A 22,512-nucleotide genomic window follows, 5' to 3' on the forward strand; every position below is an offset into this window, starting at 1 on the left:
CAGCAACTCCATTATTTTTCTGAACAAATGTAAAGCTAACAGGTCTATAGTTACTTACTTGTGTCACCCTTTGTTTCTTCCTTTGTAAATTGGGGATATATCTGCAGTCCAGAAATATCTACTTGAATCCAGAGGTGCTGCTATAATTATGTCTAAGGGTTTCCTTTTGTCCTTGGTTGTCTCCCTTAATATAACTGGATAGATACCATTCATCTCAGGAGCCATTTTTATGTACAACTTCACCAATTTTTCTTCCACATTCTACCCTGTTATTGCAAAATCAGGTCAACAAAATGGCAAAGTTTTCAAAAACTTATCCATTCCCAGCAGTTCAAAACTCATCTGCTAATACTAAACGTTGATAAGGAAGCCTCTCATGTTCTTCAGAGCTTTTGGTCTTTCTTTTCTGTATTTATTGATGAGGGTATATGTGGCTTAATGTCCAAGTTTGTAGATAATACGAAGGTTGGCAAGGAGATTAATGACAGTAATGGTAGTATGCTGCTGCAAGAAGATCTAGAAAAATTGGTAGATGGGCTGAGAAATGACAATGGAAGTTTAACATTGACAGATGCAAAGTACTGCATATGGGTAGCAATATCAACTCTGTGGTACTACACTCCAAGTAATAAAAAATGAAAAGGGCCCAGTAATTGGGCAGTCAGATATGGAGTTACCTGAGCAGTGCAGTCAGGCTGCAGGGACAGTTCATAGGGTTTTGCGAAAGATATACAGGAATTTTGCTAGCAGGGATAAAGAGGTGATTATCCCATTGTATAAGGCCATGGTCAGGTCTCATACACTTTGTACTGTCTGCAGGCATCATTTTAGTTAGGATATAGAAAACTACTGGAATGAGATTGTTGAGATGAACAAACGGTTGCTCTTACCAAGAAAGGCTTCAGTTCTGCAGATTATGGCATCTGGAGACTATACACCTGCAAGGTGATCTTATTTAGGTGTTTAAGGCTTTGAATGGCATGAGAAAACTGAGTGCTGATGGATTCTTCCTCTTGACCAGATTATGCACATGAAAGGTAATAAATTCAAATTGAAGAATGATGGTTGCAGAATATGTGCAGAAGTTTGCCTTTAGCCAACAGGTGGTTGATTGCTGCAACAATCTTCCATCTGTTGTTGTGTAAGTGGGTAGTTTGAATAAATTCAAGGAAGAACTAGACAAACTATTCGAGGGGATGGATAGGTCAAGTGGGATTTTTTTTTTATTTATTTATTTTATTTTATTTTATTTTTATTTTATTTTTTTTTTGTTGGCTGATACTGTATAAACTTTTTTTTTTTTTTCTTTTTTTTTTTATGAAAACCCCAAACACGAAAGGTATCAAAACCTATAGTACTTAGTACCATGCATGGGTTGAAGGAGAAGTATGGGGGGTGGGGGATGCCGGAAACTTTGCTCTAGAGACTAAACATGGATTTAACCACTTCAAGCCTCCAATGGCAAAGTGGTGGTATTTCACTGGTTGATGAAAGTCATCTACCACCTGAAGGTTACTTTCTTGCATCATTTGCCACTATTAATACTAATAGTAAGAGAATATACATGTGCGCTGTTTCTGTAAATTGTAGAATAACTTAATTCAGATGGCATAACTGTCATCTAAATTAACACAAATTAAAATGTGTGTTTTTTATATGGACGGAGTTGTACACCATGAATTTATTCCACAAGGTCAAAATTTTAAGTTCAGGGAAGGATTTATTGATATTTTGGTGATCCACTATAATTTGAAAGTAACATTGTAAAAGAGGTAATGAAACAGCAGTTCGAGAAGTACTTCCTACAGGCATAGTCATTGGAGAAGGTATATTACTTCACATGTGGACTTCACAAGTAGCCAGTAAGTAAAGAAACGTTTTTTTTTTTTATTACAGTCCAGAAACTATTGATAGCACCCTTATATATAGTTTTTTTTTTTTTCTTATTGCTTTTGCAATCTATTAAAAAAAATTATTGCCTTCCCTGTGCCAGTGTCATAAAGGAACATCATAGTAGATTAATACAGTTGTTGTCTGATCAGTGTAGGAATACAAATTCTTTTAACTTCCAGATCCAATGACAGAGCTAATACTGCGTTTTCCTGATGGTAGTCGAAAACAACTTTGCTTGCCAAGTACATCCCAGATACAAGTAAGAGGATTTCCTTGAGCATATTACATAAATTTATTATATGTTAAATAACCAATGTGTACCCCATCACAAAAAGTTGGGAAAAAGTAGTGAAAAAATCCTTCCCAAGACAAGCCTTTTTCATTCTCTCTCTCTCTCTCTCTCTGCAAATTATCTGACCCTATGTAGCTCTCCTGGGGGAAGAATTTTCACGTAACTTAATTATTTAGGATACCCTAAAGCCCATAATATTCATTATAAGTTGTATATTTATGATAGGAATTATATATTATAGTTGTATATTTGTAGGTTTTGATGATTTGCTATTAAGTTTTCAAATCTTGCATTGTTAGATGCTTGGACTTGGATCCTGCAACCAGTGTCTTCCTTCTTCCCTTTGGAGGTTTGTCATCATATGCTTCAAGTTGTATCATCAGATAAACTTGTATTGAAAAGAGAGGGTGGGAAAATGCATAAATAAACCATAAACATAAGCTGAAGAATACCCACAGATGAACAGCCTAACGCTAATATACAGGGTTGTTAAAAAAAGTATCCCTATGTAGAGGGGCTCTGGAGCGAGTTCTAAGGCTCATACTGAAGAGAAAATGTGGTGCTGTGGCAATAAAAATCATTTGAACAGTTTACATTCGAAGAACAGCATTTTCTACAGAAACTGCAGTGCGTATGTGAAACGAATATCTGCATCACCATGCTTTAGCTACTGTAGCATGTGCATCTTGTAAGGATAGTACCACAACACCTGATGCATTACTAGCCTTACAGTTTAATACAGCCTGTCCACTTCACGAGAAACAGCTGGCACACTTGCTCTACCACATGGGATTGACTTGATAAATCCACGACAGCCATAGCCCCCATCTTCAACATGAGAGAAGTCCACTCGTTTTTGACCTGTACCTGGTTGAACACCAAGATGCCAGTAAGTAAAGTGTCGCTTCAAATTTCATAATCATTTTGCAGACAGCACAGAGTCATAGGCCTTATGTGCTTCTCATGCCAGAATTCTCTGATAGCCACAGCTGCATTGTTGCTGTTCTGATAGTACAGCTTCACTAATAGTGCCTTTTCCTGCAATGTTGTTGGCTTTGCTTTTATACAGTACAGTAGAGCTGAGTAGTGGCGCTGTGGCAGTAACTTACGTTATTTGCATAATCATAACTAAGATAGTTACGTGCCATGCAGTGACGAATTTTGTAACTAATTTTTTTTTTTTTTTCCAATAAATGGCGAGCGCATTCTTTATTGTACCTGTTGTCCAAATTTCTCTTCAGTATGAGCCTAAGAACTCGCTCCAGAGCCCTCTACATAGGGATACTTTAATTTTAACTACCCTGTATTTGTGAAGAGTTGTTAACACTTTGAAATAATTTAATAAAATTCCATTCACACTGTAGTAAAATTTATAGTGCAAAATATTGACATTTTTGATGCTACCTACTTTAAGCTATTGCTTCTCGTACCACAAAGCACTCTTCAGTTATATACCATGAGATTAGAGCATGACATCGCATTTACACTGACAAGCCATTGTGAGTTCTATTGTTGCAAACAGTCGACATAGTTCCAAACATAATACAAATATGCACTGAGCAGAGATCAAGTAAGAGCAGTGCATTTTTGTAAAAAAAATAGGTGCCGGTACTCATTCTTTGCTATCAGGAAATATTGAAAATTAAAAGGATATGAAAAGTACTCTAAAAATTTTTTTTTTCTGATATTGTTACTTTCGTAGTAATGTTTTTGGAATAAGAACAACAAATTTAGTATATTAACACAGTTTATTAAATATAAATTAATTATTCAAGTATGTATAGAAAAATAAGTCAACTAAATAAGTCAACTAAAATCAGTCAACTACTGAGTGCCGGGCAATCAGGATGACATGAATGGTGTTTAGTGTAGTATCTCAAATAGAGAGCTTTATGGTAACTGAAAAAAGTTTCTAGTACCCTGGCTTGGCCTAAAACTTAAGAAATAACAAGAACGTTGTCTAATTAAGTCTTTCCAGTTGTTGTGAATGCCAAGGATGGGAGAAGCGACTGGCAGGTGAGGGCTGTGCAAGACTCCGTGCAGCCGCCTCAACACTGGCTCCCTGAGTATCTCCTTGCCGGGACAACTCCAGTTTTGAAAATTGTTAAAAATACTTCTGGTTGCAAAATTTATAAATGACCTTTATAGAATTATTAACTAACTATTTAGCAACCTTTTTGTCACCAAAAGGAGAGTATCGAAGAGTACCCATTCTTTGAGGCTATCGAAGTGCAATAAAAAATAGTTTTTTTTAATTTTAACACAAAAAGTAAATGATAGATTTCAATCGGAATAGTTTTCCCTTGATAAGCATCAAATAATGCATAGCTAATTTGTGATTTTTAAATTTTTAGCTCCATTAGCGGTGGAAATAGAGGGGGGACACAAAAATTACTCACATTTTCCTGTCTGGTGCCCCGATTTTTAATTTTAAAAATATTTTTAAATTATATTTTAAACATACTCGTTGAGCTCTTTCCAACAGTGTAGCTATAGGTTGTTGACAACATTTTTATTTCCCCCCCTCCAAATTTTAACCCCTCTCCATTTCTCAGACAAATATTTGTCAACAATGATCAGTATGGCATTATGTTGACCCACTTGATGTGCAAATCCATGCGAAATTTCTAATCAGTAGGTTGAGTGGTTCCAGAGGTACAATGCTGTGACAGACAGATGGACAGGCAGACAACCGAGTGATATTTTAAGGGTCCTTCATTAGACTATGGCCCCTAAAAATAATAAGTAAAAATAATTTTATAATAAAGTTTTTGTAGAATATTCCAGATTTTTATTAAGTTTTCATCCGACACCCTATGCCGACTTCTTTTCTTCCTTTTTGCGTGTTGGTTGCTGAATGACGTTTCCGAATCAGCCACAAATCGACATATTTTGCTTGATCGAAGCGGGTCAGTGGTGGGCCTACAATTTTAAGAAACATTAGTGAAGAAACTGTTTTTTTCATCAGCGAAGCTCTGGTTGGGCTGACAATCGGATTCATTTGTGAAAATCCTCTTTCACATTCACTCGAATTTGGTATCGTATTTAGAGCGTTCATCAAATTCTTCCGAAACCATCTTTTCAATTAGGTACCCCCGAAATCCACGAATTGCATTTAACTGTAACCTAATTGACAATTTTCTAACTTCATTTTCACCAAATGCCAACAATTCATGCTTAGAAAGATTAATACCTTCGTTGTCCTCGTTTTCCTTCTCTCGTCATCGGTATTGTCACTATTTCTTAAATTTGAATTTTTTTTTTTTTTTTTTTGAAACTGTCCAAAATGTCAGTGTCATTCAGATAATCAGGTACTGTGACCATGTAAACAGAGATAGGGAAAATTTATGGAAAAATGTGGATAACACACTTCCACAAAACAACAGATTATTTGTCAGGTTAAAAGAAAATCACTTTTCTAATTCTCAAACTGGGCGCTTACAGTTGATTCACAAAGGTGTCCAACCTACAGCCCGCCTGGAAAGAGCATTTTGAATTTTGTTAATTATCAAAAAAATTCTCATTAAATGTTTTGTTCAGTAAATGTGTATTGTACTTAATAAAATTTTCGAATATTTTCAATTTTACTTTTACATGCAACAAGATATGGAAAATGTAACACACTAAAGAAATCTAACTTTGAATTTTTTTTAATATGACCCCTGTACGGGAAAAGGTTGGACACCACTGCAGTAGAAGGTGGGCCAGAGCCCGGGAATACCCCTTGATCTGCTCATTCTTGACTAGCACGACTCCTTTGTATCTGGGACAGGTGGTCGGATAGGTTTTACCAGGTACCACTAAGTTGTAGAATGCTTGCTCTCTTAATTTGCAGCAGCACAAATTGCCTGAAGGCCAGAAATGCAAACAGGGCATACCGAGTTAATTCTCTCCTAATCCATTCGCTATATGAAAATTTTCTTTGCTCAACGGAAACTATTTTAAATGTAACTTCCAAGGGGAATTCAAAATAATTCGCTATAAAAGGGCTTCATTAAACAGAGGTCCGACTGAGTAATTTAGAATTATAAAAATGGTTATACAGTTTCATCATTATTATGCTTGTTGGCACCAAATATTCCAAAGAGACCATCCCTTTTCCTTACTTTTCCAGATGTAAATGTGCCTTTCACAGTTGCATTTTTTAAAATGGGAGCGGGTGGAACATTTCCACTTGAATCACCATTTTTAATACTACTAAGATCTTCAAAGGGTAGGTGGAGAAAAACAAGATTTATACCTTTCAATAACTAGTTGAGAATCCTGTGTCTGATCAATTTAGTCTGCAACTTTTATGATTCCATCCAAGCATTTTGTTAAAATAGGAATAACCTGATGATGAATTTCAGGTGTATGTTTTATAAAATTCTGGATACAGATGATTCTCCTTTCATCCGTATCCTTCAACAACCCAGAAAGTGGCATCGGAGCAAGTCATAATAGTATTCCTGATGTTGATGGAGACTGATCATGGAGAATTTGATATGGAGCCACTTCCAGTGCTAGGTACAGCACTTGCACTTTATTCATTTGATGCTCAAAGTGAAGGCTCTATACCAATGTATGAGAGTGAGGAGTTTGAAGTAGTCGAATTAGATCAAGAAGATGGTTGGACAAGAGTCAGGAGGAGTAATCTAGAGGAGGACTTTGTGCAAACATCATACATTGAATGTTTCTTGTATAATAACTGTTAGATCGTAACAGTTTGTGAAATTTTGCCACCTGGGATTCATTGTTCTTACCATCTGCTCTCTTGCTCTCCCTGCCCATTTCTCTGCTCCTGTGTGTGCTAATACAGTTAACCACAGGAAGATTGTTAGAACTGTCTGGAGCAAAAGTAACAGGCTATTGCTGTGTCATAATGTATGCCATTCCATTATTGAGGAATCATTCCTCAATAATGAGCCCGTGGGATCATTGTGATCATATGCAGTACTCTTTTTTTTTAGAGTGTGTGTGTATATATATATATATATATATACAGGTTGATTCACTACCAGTGCAAAAAACTTGCAGGAGGTGTAGGGGGCACAAAGACGAATCGGAATCGCATAGCATTGCAGGGTCCGAAATGCCTTTGTCATGCGGTAGAGGACGTTGAACGGGAGGTCGTGTGAACAGCGATCCCACTGGAAGTCAGAATTTGCGAACCGGTTCCCGAGGCAGTAGGATGGACGAGTATTCAAATGTTGAACTGGCCGATATGCACCTCGCATATGGAGCTGTGGACTGTAATGGGCACGCCGCTCTGCGCTTGAACCAGAAACGTTTCCCGCACAGGCGTGCTCCTCATCATGCAATTTTTACACGTGTGCACAGAAGGTTATGTGAGACTGGTTGTTTCACGAGAGGTACCATTAATCGAGAGCGAATGGCGAGGATGCCAGACAATGAGGAGAATGTCCTACGTCTTGCAGAAGGCAATCCGAGTATGAGTACTCGAGCGATAGGCCAACGATTGGGTATTTCCCAATCCACTGTATGGAGGATACTGTCAACAAACCAAATGAGTTCATACTATCTGCAACGTGTCCAATCATTGGAGCCTGCGGATTATCCACTCCCGAAGACTTTTGCTGCTTGGTTTTTTCAACAGAAACGGTTTGCAAATGCTGACTTCCAGCGGGATCACTGTTCACGCGACCTCCTGTTCAACATCCTCTACTGCATGACGAAGGCATTTCGGACCCTGCAATGCTATGTGATTCTGATTCATCTTTGTGCCCCCTATACCTCCTGGAAGTTTGTCGCACTGGTAGTGAATCACCCTGTATATATATATATCAGTGTACTTAGGATATGGCTGTTTAAATTATTTATCACATATTGTGAGCCATTTTTGTATGCCAAATTGTGAAATATGTACATTTATTTCAGATATGGGAATCATAATGAAAGGGCATTTTAACATAATTAGAGGCCATATATTCTTGGTTAGTTATTGTGGGGGGGAAAAAAGTGCAATGATGGTTGTATTGGTCTATATAAATGAAATTTCTGGGTATCATCTTTTTTTTTTTTTTTTTTATTATTTTATTTTATCCAACAGTATGTTTTGCAATATTGGCATTAAACTGAAAACTGGAATATTATTTTAAAGTTACTGAATGACTTTAAACCATGTTTTTCAGTATAAAAGAAGTTTATTGTTAAATAATGTTTTATACAAAAAAAGTGGTAAAATTAATTTTATTGGATGTGTGTAGAAGTTCTTAAAACCATTAAATACTCGTTAAAATTTCGTTGCATTTCTGGTTCACTCCCATGTACCATCCCTCATATTTTAAATCAAATTTTTTGTATAGCAGTGGTTTCCAAACTTATTTATGTAGTACCAGTTTTGATATGATGTTTATATCTTCGTATATAGATATATGGTCACAAATTTAGGAAACAAAATTACCTTTGTGTAAAGTTAAAGTTTTCATATTATACCATTATTTTGAAATTTTTTTGAGGTCTTTAACTTATAATTTCAAAAGCTGGAGTTGTGAACATTAAAAATCACTCAGAAAAATTTCCTCACCATTAGAAAAGTTGGATGGAGCAAGTTGAGTTTCAAAGAAAGGATATCAAACAATTCAAAGCGATTAATGGAATTTGTAGAATAATATAGAGCGGGGGCAGGCAACTATAGGCCAGATTATGCATGTTTCCAGGTGTGCAAACGTGTTAATCTGACCCGTGGTCGTTTTCAAAATACTGTATATATATATAATAAACAGCCTGCCAAAGAATATATAACTTGAAATCATGTTTATTGTAACTTTTATATTTGCTGTTTTTAAATTGTTTTTAACGTTTTGACTGCACGACATCTAATGAATCATTTGAATTCATGCCATATATCATGACTCAAGGAAGCAGCATTGTTGCCAAATAGTAAGCAAGCATAGCTTCTGTCGACACTGGTAAGCAGACATAGACTTGCATACAGTCAGTAGTGGTTCCCAGACTCTCATCTCTGCAGAATGTATTTGCAGTCCAAGCGTATTGTGCATTGCAGTGGCAAATGTCAGTGAATAACCAGTGGATAAGAGTAAATGATTTGGAGTGGATTTAGACATTTTATTTGGCCCACCATTTAAAGAGTTGCCTACCCCAATTTAGAGAAAACATGGATATTGATAGAGATTTCCAGAGAAGATCAAAATGAGGAGATTCCAAAAATGTCTGTGTACACATAAAACAGTAAATATCACAGTGAATACATGACCAAGTACCAACTTTGGAGTAAAAGGAGTTGTAAGGCAAATATTCTGAAGCTCTGAGATGAGCAGTGGATGAGGAAACTGATTATTTGGTTTTTACAGGTAAAGTAGGTGTAAGTGGACATCATTGGTATTGGACCATGTATCTTTTTGAAATTAATGAACAAGTTTTTGAGAGTTAACATCTCTTCACAGATGTGTTGATTCTGTTAATTTTTTTCTACTAATGATACATTCAGTAGATAAAGTAAAAGTGGGTGAAGAGAATGCATGAAGTAATGAATTTTTTTGATATGATGCACACACCATATGTTAAAGACCCATGTCCTTGACTTAGTATGGCTTTGAAATTGTCCTCCACGGGCACACTGCTTTATTTCCCTTCAATCAATAACTGGCAAAGTAGAGACAGCAAGATTACACACTATCTGATTAGGATGCCTTCTGGTGAGTTACTTAGTATGTTTGTTTCAGTGTACTAGAGTGTATCTTCTCTGGTGGCACCAGCCCCCCCTCCCACAACTCTGCAACATTATTTCTGTGGCACATACAGTACTCTGTAGTGGTTAGAATGTAATGTGTGTTTTCGTGTAAGTGTTGGGTATGGTGTTGTGTTTATCCCTGCCTGGGCATTGGGATGAACACCATTCCTGTTCAGTGGTATTCTATGGGCATAGGGCCCATAATAGAATACTGCTAATACTCTAGGGAGCCAGGCTATGAATGTAAGACAGTTGCTTCTGGCAGTGCCAACCCCAGAATCACCTGAGCTTTTTGGGGAGGACTCATCGAAGGGATAATAATTAGAGGGTTGGCTGGGATTAGATGAAGTGTGAATGTAGGTTGCAGGCAGGCCTGGCCTTAGGCATAGCTGCCTAGGGCCTCCAATTCAAGGGGATCCCCCAGTCACAGAGGCAAATGCAAGTTCTTGGGTTAAATAATGATGACCGAGTAATAACAGTGTTCAGATGAATGGAATTACTGTTAACTCTGCCAAACTTTCTTTTCACAAAAATCCTAATGTTTCTTTTCTCTCACGTTCCCTCGTTTGTTTTACTGCCTCCTTTCCAAATTCACAACAATGGTGACCGTAGGTATAGAGAGAGAGGATATCGGGTTGCTTTAAGGGCTCTTTAGAACCTTTCCCTTTTCGCTGCATGAAGGGTAAGAGGATAGGTCCATTTAATAGTTTCCAGATGTTACAGATACGTTGTTTCACACTTTTCAGATGTGTGAAACAGTGTATCAAAAGGCTTGTGTAAGAGTTTCTCAGAAATACATTTCTAAGAATATTTCCCAAACCCTTCTTGAAAAAGAAGGTTGTTTCAGATGATCAGTCTCATTTTACTGTTCTTTGTAGTAACATCGACAGTTCTATTTCTTATATTTTGTATACATCAGTCTTTGGATAACTGGTTTAAGAATTTAAGAAGACATAAAGAAATTCAAATTCTTCTGAAATAACTGAATTTCGAGCTTTTACCTCAACATTTTGCGTTTATTGTAAGAGATTTTCTCCAGACAAAGGTAACAGTTTTAAGAGTTCTTCGTCATCGATAAATTTCTCTTTCCAGCAACTTTTCTAAAAAGACCGCTTTCTACACCACCCTATTAGCAGTATTTGGTAAGTGAATCTAATTTTTATGTTACAAAATTTTGTTTAATTTTCGAACTTTAGTAATCAGGGCCACATTTATACTTTTGGACGACGTAAAACAGTTGGTTCAGACATTTATTTCTGTTAAAAAAATTATAGGTATTTTTTAATTTATTGAAAGTAAAAGTCAACATTTATATAAAAATTTGTGGTAAATTAATTCATTAAATATCTATGAATAAATATCTTAACCGAAACTGTAATTAGCAGTGGCGTAACTACCCTTTCATGGGCCCGGGTACATTGCACCCCCTGCACAATGATAGTTACGCCACTGGTAACTAGACTGTTTTTCATAAAGATGATAGAGTGCTTTAAAGCGAGGCCCCATCAAGAGTGAGGACACCAGCTTGCACCTTACGGTAAATGTGGCTCTGTTGGTAATTCAAGATGATACAATCATCTAGGAATGACAAGCTATACGTATGGTTAAAATAAAATTAATGATTCAGTCTTCTTCTGGAGTTACAATTTTTTAAATAAATCAAATTACATTTCAATCGCAAATCCGCTTTCATCAGTGGCGAGATACACCTCGAAAGATCCAGAAAAATCAATTTGTAGTTTAAGGGAAGGTCCGAATATCAATTTAATTTCCTTATTAATAATAACCCACTTCAGGAGAAAGAAATACCTACCTAAGTGTCAATGAACGGTTTGAAGAAACTAAACTTAAAATATTTATAAAATTCCTCGTAATGTTATTTTAAATAAAAATAACTTCTAATTAATAATGAAATTTCTCCTAAGTTTATTATTACCTAGAAATCACTCATTTCTTTAAAAAAAATTGTAATAGAATTTTTTGGATATGAATATTTACCATTATATTCTTATAAAATCAATAACTACGGAAAAAGGTTAGGAATTCGACATATTCGTATAATATCCTGTTTTAAAACAATTTTACTGGATTTTGAAATGAATTAAGTTTATTAGCAAGGAAAATTAAAGAAATATTTAATAAAAAATAGGGATAAAATAATTATAAACAAGACTTCTTGCAAGTAAGCATTGGTATTTGATGAAATGTTTTTATTAGATTAAACATGCTTTCTTTGCAAGATTCCTTTAATTGATTTGATTTAACACACCCTTAATGTCTTATGAAGAGGTTGAAGAAATGTACACCGAAATTGAGAGTCTTCTAGATGAGCAGAAAACCCACTACACTATTATTATGGGGGACTTCAATGCTAAGGTTGGAAAAAGGCAAAACAGCGCAGAAAGAGGAACTATAGGAAATTTTGGAATTGGTGAAAGAAATAAAAGAGGTGAAAGACTTGTGGAATTTGCAGAATCTCAAGGACTGTCAGTAATGAACACTTTTTTCAAGAAAAGGGTGAACAGAAAGTGGACATGGAAGAGTCCAAATGGATTAACAACTAATGAAATCGACTTCATCCTCACTAACAGAAGATATATTGTGAATGATGTTACCGTCCTGAATAAGGTAAATGTTGGAAGTGACCACAGAATGGTAAGATGTACACTTGACATAGATGTAGGAAAGGAAAGGAAAAAACTGACTCGAGTAAATAATACAAAGGTCTTTGAAATAACAGAGGAGGAGAAAAAGCAGTATGTACTGGAACTTAAGAACAAGTTTGAGCTTCTGCAGACTGCTCAGGACCAAGATATCGACGAGGAATATTACAACTTTCTGAAAGTGATAAAGCCCAAGAAACCTGTAGGGAAACAGAAATCCAAAGAAGAAAAAATTAGTCAAGAAACACTTGTCATGATGAACCAAAGACGACAAATGAAGAGCAAGAAAAACACTGACAGGGAGAAAATTGAGTATACTGAGTTATGCAAAGCCATTAGAAAGAGACTCAGAGAGGACATAAGAAGATTTAACACAAGAAAAGTAGAACAAGCATTAAGGGAAAACAAAGGATTTAAATCAGCAGCCATGAGCAGTAATACAGAAAGACAAATGATACTGAAACTGAAGAATAGCGATGGTGTACTTATAAACAGCAGAGAAGGCATAATTCAAATAGCAGAAGACTACTATAGAGAATTATACAAGGAGCGAGGGAATGATACCAGCAGTGGGGAACATGGATTGCAAAGTAGCAACACATACGACATACCCGATATTCTTCCTGATGAGGTAGAACATGCATTGAAGAAAATGAAGAATCGGAAAGCCCCAGGGAAAGATGAAGTTACTGTAGAGTTGTTAAAATTGGGAGGAAGAGACATGACACAAAAACTGGCAAGGCTCTTCACAAAGTGCATTAGAAAAGGTGTGATGCCTAAGCAGTGGAATAATGCAATCATAGTTTTGCTGCATAAGAAAGGAGATAAATCAGAAATTGGAAATTATAGACCAATTAGCTTGTTATCCCATATCTACAAGTTGTTCACAAGGGTCATTACTAACAGATTAGAAATAATACTTGATGAGAATCAACCGAAAGAGCAAGCTGCCTTTAGGACAGGATTCTCAACTATGGATCACCTTCACGTAATATCACAGCTAATGGAGAAAGCAAATGAATATAAAACACCATTATGCCTGGCGTTTGTGGATTATGAAAAGGCGTTTGACTCCATACAGCATAAGGCAATGTTCCGGGCACTGGAAAGACAAGGCATAGATACTCCATATATTATGATTTTGAAGAAAATATATGAGAGTGCTACATCCTTTATTAGACTAGACAAAGACAGTAGCAAATTTAAAATCGAGAAAGGAGTTCGACAAGGAGACACAATATCTCCGAAGCTGTTTACTGCTGCCCTTGAGGAAGCTTTCAGAAGATTAGGCTGGTCGCAGAAAGGAGTCAATGTGAATGGAGAGTACCTAAACCATTTACGATTTGCAGATGACATTGTGGTCATAAGCCACGATCCCAAAGAATTAGAGGAAAATCTTAATCAGTTATGCACAGTTAGTAAGGATTTTGGACTAAAGATGAATATGGCTAAAACAAAAGTAATGATGAACAAGTATGCCACGGAAAGGGAAATAATGATTGAAGGAGCAGTAATTGAAAAGGTGGAGTCATATACTTATCTGGGACAAGTTATTAGCTGTAATAATGATAAATGGCTGGAAGTCAAGAGAAGAATAAATTTTGGATGGATAGCATTCAGGAAATATAGTCACATACTGAAGAGCAATATCCCAGTTTGTCTGAAACGTAAAATAATGAACCAATGTATACTCCCCACCATGACTTATGGAAGTGAAACTTGGGCACTCACCAAAAGAATGGAAGAGAAGCTAAGAACTACACAGCGAAGAATGGAACGAATTATATTGGGAATCAGACTGTTAGATAAGAAGAGAAGCACATGGATTAGGCAGCAAACTCAAGTAAAGGACATTCTTATCAAAACTAAAGAACTAAAATGGTCTTGGGCAGGACACATAGCTCGAAGACATGATGACAGATGGACTAAGAAAATAACAGAATGGTACCCAAGAGGAGCTAGAAGAAAACCTGGAAGACAAAGGCGGAGATGGATAGATGAAATTCATGAGTTTTTGAGTAGTAAATGGATGGCCAGTGCTCAAAACAGAAGGAACTGGAAAGTTGCTGGAGAGGCCTTCATCCTGCAGTGGATTGAAAATGGCTGATGATGATGATGATGATGATAATGTCTTACATCTGAGGAAGAAAGTTTGAATCAGGTGCACAGAAACGAAAGAGAAAAATGTTGCAGGAATCATTGATTTCAAGACAAAAAGGTGCTATTTTGAAGTATTTGCCCGCAACAACAGAAGATATTGGATCCAAAAAAAACACCATTGACGCTTCACGATTTGAAGAACGCTTGAAAACAACTCAACTTACAAAACCACCAGTAATGACATTAGTTCCATCTATATTGACTGGAATTTGGGGGCTTTTGTGGATTTATTGGATGATTGTTTTCTACATCAGCATGTTCGGGAAGCAACTAGAGGGAGTAATACTCTTCATTTGATTATGATTAGTGATTCTTCATGCATTAAGAATCTGCAGGTAAATCAACCACTAGGTGGCAGTGATCACAGTGTGCTGAAGTGGGATTTACTCAAAGAGGTAACTACCATTAGGGGTAAAGGGAAGGCGACTACGATGGACTGAGACAGTATTTAAATTCTATACAGTGGGACCAACTAATGATGTTACCAACAGCAAATTCAAAATGGGAAGCATTCAAAGAACTTAACTTGGAAGCTACTAGGCTTTACATACCAACTAAGAAATATTGTTCAAGGTTTAGGCCTAAGTGGATGTCAGATGAACTAATGAGAGATATGGCAGAGAAGGAAATTGCATGGGATACATACAAATTAACACGTGACACAGAAGCCTATGATAGATACAAGTTGATCTGTAACTAAGTTAAAAAGGAGGTTAGGCAGGCGAAGGCAGATTACGAGAAATCTTTGGCAAGAGATCCAAAGAAAAACAGCAAAGAGTTCTTTACTTATGTAAACTCTAGAAGGAAGGGTATGAATCAGTTTGGTCCACTTGATATCGATGGGTCAACTGTTGATGATCCTGCTCAGGTAGCTAACAAACTAAATGAATATTTTGCATTGACATTCACACATGAGGAGTTATTCCTCTAGGGGAATGCCAGAGGTGTATTCAACTCTGTCAGTAAGCTAGAGAATCTAGTAAAAACTGAGAGTAAAAGTGGAGGAGAAATTGTTGAAGATAAATACAAGAAAGGCACCTGGGGTGGATGGGATCTATCCAGTTATATTAAAGGAGGCAGCAAAGGAAGTAAGCAAACCCTTAGCCATAATTATGAGAGCTTGCTTGGACTCAGGGGAAGTACCCATGGACTGGAGATGTGCAAATGTGACCCCAATTCACAAAGGAGGATCAAAGGGCGACACAAGTAATTATAGACCTGTTAGTTTAACTTCTGTTCCCAGAAAATTAATGGAGGCACTGGTTAAAGAAGCACTGCAGGATCATCTAGACAAGACTTGAGTTATAGCTCAAACACAGCATGGTTTTGTTAAGGCGAAGTCTTGCCTGACCAATTTGATTGGATACTATGATGCTGTCACAAAACTGGATGCAGGGAATACTTCGATATTATATACTTGGATGTTAGAAAGGCTTTTGATACTGTTGCACATGGAAGACTGCTGCACAAATTGGAGCAGTGTGGCATTGGAGGCAAATTGCTGCTATGGATAAAGGGGTGGTTGAGGGGAAGAAGACAAAGAGTGGTAATCAATGGACACTGCTCATCGTGGACTAATGTTATTAGTGGAGTCCCTCAGGGTTCAGTATTGGGTCCATTATTGTTTTCTGTATTTATAAATGATATTGATGATGGTATATCAAGCTTAATGTCCAAGTTTGCAGACGATACGAAGGTTGGCAGGGTTGTCAAGGACACTACTGACACTATGCTACTGCAACAGGATCTGGAAAGGTTGAGCAGATGGGCTGAGAGGTGGCAAATGAAGTTTAACAGTGACAAATGTAAAGTACTACATATGGGAAACAGCATCCCCAGAGCAACGTATCAACTCCGTGGTACTACACTGACAGTGGTAGAGAATGAAAGGGACCTGGGGGTGGTTGTGCAGGCAGATATGAAGTCTTCTGAGCAGTGCAGACAGGCTGCAAGGGTAGCTCATGGTGTATTGTCTATGATATATAGGAATTTTTCTAGCAGGGATAAGGAGGTGATTATTCCCTTGTATAAGGCAATGGTCAGGCCACACCTAGAGTACTGTATGCAGGTCTGGAGGCCTCATTTCAAGAAGGATATAGAGATGCTGGAACGAGTACAGAGAAGGGAAACAAGATTAGTGAATGGAACAAAGGGGTGCTCTTACGAAGAAAGTCTTAAGTTTTGCAAATTACAGTGTCTGGAGACTGGGCACCAGCGAGGTGATCTGATAGAGGTGTATAAAGCCTTGAATGGTTTGAGCATGCTCAATGCTGATGGGATTCTTCCTCTTGCTCAGAATAATCACCTGAGAGGGCATAAATTCAAATTGAGGAAGGACAGATATAGGATAGTGAGGAAATTTGCCTTTAGCCAGCGGGTGGTTTGTTGGTTGTGGAACAGACTTCCATCCGTTGTCGTGGATGGTAATAGCCTAAATAAGTTTAAGGCTCAGCTGGACAGGTATTTCGAACGAATAGAGGGGTGAAGTGGAAGTGGTTAATTTTTATTTTATTTTTTTTTTTTTTGGCTGATGCTGCATAAGCTTGCTTTCTTGCATCAAATGCCTCTACTTAATGCTAATGCCAATACATCCTTAACTTAACTCAGTTTGAAAAATCAGAATCATGTGCACTTGACTGGAGTGATATTGGCATGTGGCCAGTACCTCTGAATAATAGTCAACTAGTCTTTATGATTGATAAAGGTCCAAATAGGGTTATTAACTTTGATTTTCCTCTGGATGAGAATAATAGGCACTTTTCTGTGTCGTACTACGTCGGAAACTTTTAAATGGCGAATTAATCGACCGTTGTTGGCTGGTTTATTCTAAAAAACTTGACTGTTTTTTTACTTCTGTTGCAAGTTGTTTTCTGATTCAGAAAACAAATTTTTAAGTATTAGAATTAAAGACTGGAAGAACCTTTCTTCACTGATAAGAGAACATGAATTTTCAACGAAACACATAGAGTCACAAAGGAAATGAATTGAGTTTGAAATTCGTTTAAACAAAAATCAAACACTTGATAAGGAATTGCAAAAATCGATTGCCAAAGAAAAATTACATTGGCACGGTGTACTAGAACATATTTTAGCTATCGTACAGTTTCTGGCACAGAAAAACGTGTCTTTCCATGGTAGCGAGGAAAAGCTGCATGCTCGTAACAACGGAAATTTTTTGGGACTGGTGGAATTAGTTGCGAAGTTTGATCCTGTTTTAGGTGAACACATTCGGAGAATCAACAATTCTGAAATTCATGATCATTATTTAGGTAAAAGAATGCAAAATAAATTTATTCATCCAATTAGCAAGAACGTCTTAGAAAAAATAACAGCTAGTATAAATAAATCAAAATATTACTCCGGATATTTAATACATTTCGTTGAAATAATTGGGAAATCTGTAGAAATCGTTGGAACGGTTTGGGATCTGTCTTAACAGAAGTTTTCTTGGAATATTTGAAAAAATTAGGTTTGCCAATTTCCGGTTGTCGCAGCCAAGCTTATGATAATGGTTCTAATATGAAAGATTGTAACAAAGGGGTACAAGCAAGAGTAAGAAAAATCAATCGGAGGGAATTTTATGTTTCTTGTGGATGCCACAATTTGAATTTGATTTTATGTGACATGGCTGGGTTATCAAATTCTGCAAAGTCATTATTTGGTGTTATACAACAAATCTACGTGTTATTTTCCACATCTACACAAAGATGGAATCTTTTAAAGGTACAAGTAAAACTTCTTACAATCAAGGAACTATCGGAAACAAGATGGGAATGCAGGGTTGAAAATGTCAAAGCTCTTAGATTCCAAATATGTGACATTTATGATGCACTAATTGATGTTTCTGAAACAACTGTCGATTTCAAATGCTGAACAGAAGCTCTTTCCCTGGCAAGAGAACTTAAAAGTTTTAAATTTATCGTGATTCTATGCATTTGTTATGATATTCTAACTCAGGTGAATCTTGTGAGCAAAGTTTTTCAAGGGGAGCATGTGCAATTAGAGACAGTGTTGGTACTTTTGGAAAGGACAAAGATATTTTTAATATGTTATAAGGAAAATGGGTTTCAAATTTCACAGAGAATAGCCAGACAATTAGCTAATGAATTAGAAATGTCTCCTGAAGAAGCTGTTTTCCCTTCTGCAGAGTCAGTCCAATGTAGGAGTATCAAAAAGCAATTTTCTTTTGAGGCAGAAGATGAAATAATCTGTAATCCTAAAAAATGGTTTCAGGTAGAATTCTTTAATGTATTGTTAGATCAAGCAATAATGTCAATTACTGAATGATTTCAAGAGCTGGAAAAATTGAGAGAATCATTCGGATTTTTATTTGAAATTCATAGTTTAAAAAGCGACAAAGAACTGCTAAAGTTTTGTAATCATTTGCAATTGTTTCTATCTGATCCAGAAAACGGAGCTGAGAGTGACTTGGATGGCCAAAATCTTACTGAGCTTAGGACCCTGTCAAATGTTTTTTCTTCACAATTATCACCTTAATGAGGTATTGCCAAATACCTCTATCGCTCTACAAATTCTATTGACCATTCCTATGACAGTAGCTTCTGGTGAGCATAGTTTTTCTAAGTTAAAATTAATAAAATCAGTTCTGAGGTCTACAATGACTCAAGAAAGATTGGTAGACCTATCAGTCATTTCAATTGAAAGTGAAATTTGTCAATCTTTAGCCTATAGTGAAATAATAGCAGAATTTGCAAACGAAAAAGCAAGAAAGCTGTCTTTTTAAAATTATTTATATTGACATTTACATTATAGAATTGTTTTTTATAAAACTTTTCAATAAATTTTTAATAAATTGAATCCTAACTATATTATTTATTTTATACAATAAGTGGAAATATAAAAAATGTTACAACTCATGTTAAAATATTTTGTCTAGGGCCCAAAAGTAATGTTTGCGTAGGGCCTCCAAAACTGTAAGGCCGGCCATGGTTGCAGGCATCTACCAGATGGAGTGAGAAGAGAGGATAGAGAGGTATCCTGGAGGAAGAGATGCCCATCTTGTTTGGGGGGGGGGTAGAAGAAAGATAACATGAGAGAGTGTGTGTGTTTTTGGGAGGAAGGGAACAGGTGAAGAAAAAGGTGGCAGCCACTACTACCAGAGGAATTGGGAAGGGGAACAGCGGATTCCACTTGTCTTGTGAGTGTCACCTAGATATTGGATCCATCAGCATTTTAGTCTCCCTCCTTAAATGAATGTCTGTGACATTCTCTCTCTCTGGTATAAACTGAGAGACTCAGCAACTAGATATTTTTTATTTTTAAATATATCATTTTGGTGATCATTTACCTCCAAAGTGCCTGACAGAGGTTTAAATTACCTTAAAAAGTACCTTGTTTTCAAAAATGATGCATCTGCAAAGTAAATATTAAAATGACGAGAAACTTAGTCTCACTTGAACCAAATTACAAGGGAATTGTAATTGATTTGTAACTGAATAAATTTTAAGATTTAATGTCTTTTTTTTTTTTTTTTCTCTCTTGTCTATTCATACATAAAATAAGGTTCATTTATTTTCAGGCTCTTGTGTTGTATGTGATATCAGAAGGATATGAAGAAGAAGAATATGAATTGATCACCCCTTTTCCTAGGCGACATTTGTATAATATTGAAAGAGCAATGACTTTGAAGGAAGCTGGCTTATTTCCTCGTGAAACAGTATTTATTCAGTTGAAGTCCTGAGCCCAAATTATGTGCCAATTGTGATAGAAACTTCTGCTAAACTGCCAAAAAGGATCATCTCACGAATCGTACATACTAAACATTCATCTCTGTACCATTACCAAAATATGATTTCAAATTATTGCATTACTAGAAAAAAAGAAGAAATGAAGCCAGTTCAAATTTAAGTATATCATGAACTAATAATCTGGTCTACCAGAAGAAATTGTATTAAAATAAATGATTGTTTTTAACTTTCTGATCCAAAATTTTGTCCTTTTTTTGTTTACTTTTCTTTTATTGGGGAAACAAATGAGGAAGTTTATCATAAATTACTCACATAATTTTAGTGTGTTTATATGTTATTTACAAAGCTTTCAGTGTGTATATATGTGCGATTTTTTTCTAATTATTATTTTGTGTAATTAAATATAGATCACAAATTAATATACAGTGACAGATTAACAACTTCAATGGTTGCATTGTTAATTTTGGATTAATTTTATTCAATTAATCAGAAATGCTTGTAATTAACTTTTATCCCATATGCTTAATTATTACTGGCGTATTACAGAGTTGTAAACACCTGGCCTCCAGCGCTCAGAATTGACTCTCACCATTCCTGTTCATCATACAAATCAGTATTCATGTATAGCAGTGTTTCCTAAACTATGTTCCATGGAACACTAGAGTTCCGTGAGATGTTATTATTATTAGCCATATGGTGCAAGGAAACCTAAGGCTTATGCTGCACCGGCCAAAAAAAAAAATTTTCTGAATTACCCAGAGAGAGAGAGAAGTAGAAGGGATTCACCAAGAAAAAGAAGAATGATGATATCCAGCTCAGGACCCTGGGTGTGCCAAGTCCATACTCTTCAGACGTGAGCCCCCTGAGTTTGGAACTGTTGCCTTAAGAGCTGATCTTAGGTCCTCAAAAATACAGCATTCAAAAAAGGACGTGAAAAGAATCTTCCAGTAGCCCACATCAACAGAAGGCCTTATCAGAAAGTCTATATAATTGCAAAAGTTTTGTGTTAAGCAAACCATGTCCAGTTAGAATGTACGAGGTAAACAGTGAAAACCATTTTCTGGTGGATTATGGAGGTAGTGTAGTTACATCGGGATTTTTCACTTCGTGGCTGAGTTATACTGTTATTCTGAGTTTTTCAGCAAAAGTTGAATACTGGATAACTTAGTTTGTATAGTTTTGAGTGTCAGTCTGAACCAAAGAGAGCATAATGTGTGCTAGGTGGAGATTTATGAAGATTTTCAATGCAAGTATTAGAGGAAAAGTAAGGATTTCCTGAAGGTAGCATGCTCTCTCCTCTCCTTCAGTAAGGATCGTCTGGTACAACCTGGTGATTGGCCAGATCCATGACCTGAAAAAAGGTGCTGGGAAAACTCCATGTTCCCGTGGAAGGCCAAGTCGCTGGCGCAGAGCCAGAGGTTGTGGAACTTTAACTGATTCGGGAGTGAGGAGAACGTACCTGCTCCCTTCGATACTGTATTCTTATACAGTTCGTTGCAACCTATGACGGCAACCTCTTTAGGGGAGAGCGCACCTTCCTCATCCCTGCAGAACTGTACATCCACTAACGTCCAGTTGTCAAAGGGAATTGGGAATGGCATGTGGGGGCTGTGTGTTGATGATATCTGCAACAGGGGAGAATCGCATCAAGGTCAGTTGAAAGGGTCATTCTACCACTCCAATGCAACGTGCAGAAACCTGCACTTCGCCCCTTTGGTTGAGGAAATGTCCAGTGCGGTTGTCTGATGCACTGCGAGGAACCTTTCACGGGGGATTTAGTCTTCATATTTCCACTTCAAGGAGTGGGTGTGGTTCATGCCACTATGCTTCTGCCAGCACTTGATGAGCTGTTGGGGGAGGGAGTACTAACTGTGCCCTGCAGAAATCTCAGTGGGAATCCATGGAGGGGAAAGAAATGATTCTCGGCAGATTGGATGCTGGAGTCTTCATCACTCTCTTCTTCTCCTCGGGGATTATGCCTTTGTGGGCCATGGCTACCCACCACGAACTCAAAGCGCCAGGAGGAGGGCCCAAAGCTTATTCAACATCCTACAGAAGTCCACGAGAAGCATAATTGAAGTGGCTATGAATAGGAAGAGAAAG

The 22,512-nt window shown here is 36.8% G+C and overlaps 1 protein-coding gene across 1 annotated transcript in view; it reads left to right on the plus strand.

Moving 5' to 3' along the window:
• The window catches only part of LOC150091113 (UBX domain-containing protein 7), a 690,832-nt gene extending 670,283 nt beyond the window's left edge, over positions 1–20,549 (plus strand). Inside the window, exons 12-13 of the mRNA XM_090384602.1 lie at positions 2,073–2,152; positions 20,241–20,549. Coding sequence (XP_090240728.1) covers positions 2,073–2,152; positions 20,241–20,402 — 242 coding nt within the window. The 3' untranslated portion in view covers positions 20,403–20,549. The remainder of the gene's footprint in view (positions 1–2,072; positions 2,153–20,240) is intronic.
• Positions 20,550–22,512: the final 1,963 nt, after the last annotated feature.

Source organism: Mastigoproctus giganteus, chromosome 1, assembly GCF_048544385.1.
Source record: "Mastigoproctus giganteus isolate SK-2022 chromosome 1, ASM4854438v1, whole genome shotgun sequence".
In the NCBI taxonomy this organism is placed as follows: Eukaryota; Metazoa; Arthropoda; class Arachnida; order Uropygi; family Thelyphonidae; genus Mastigoproctus; species Mastigoproctus giganteus.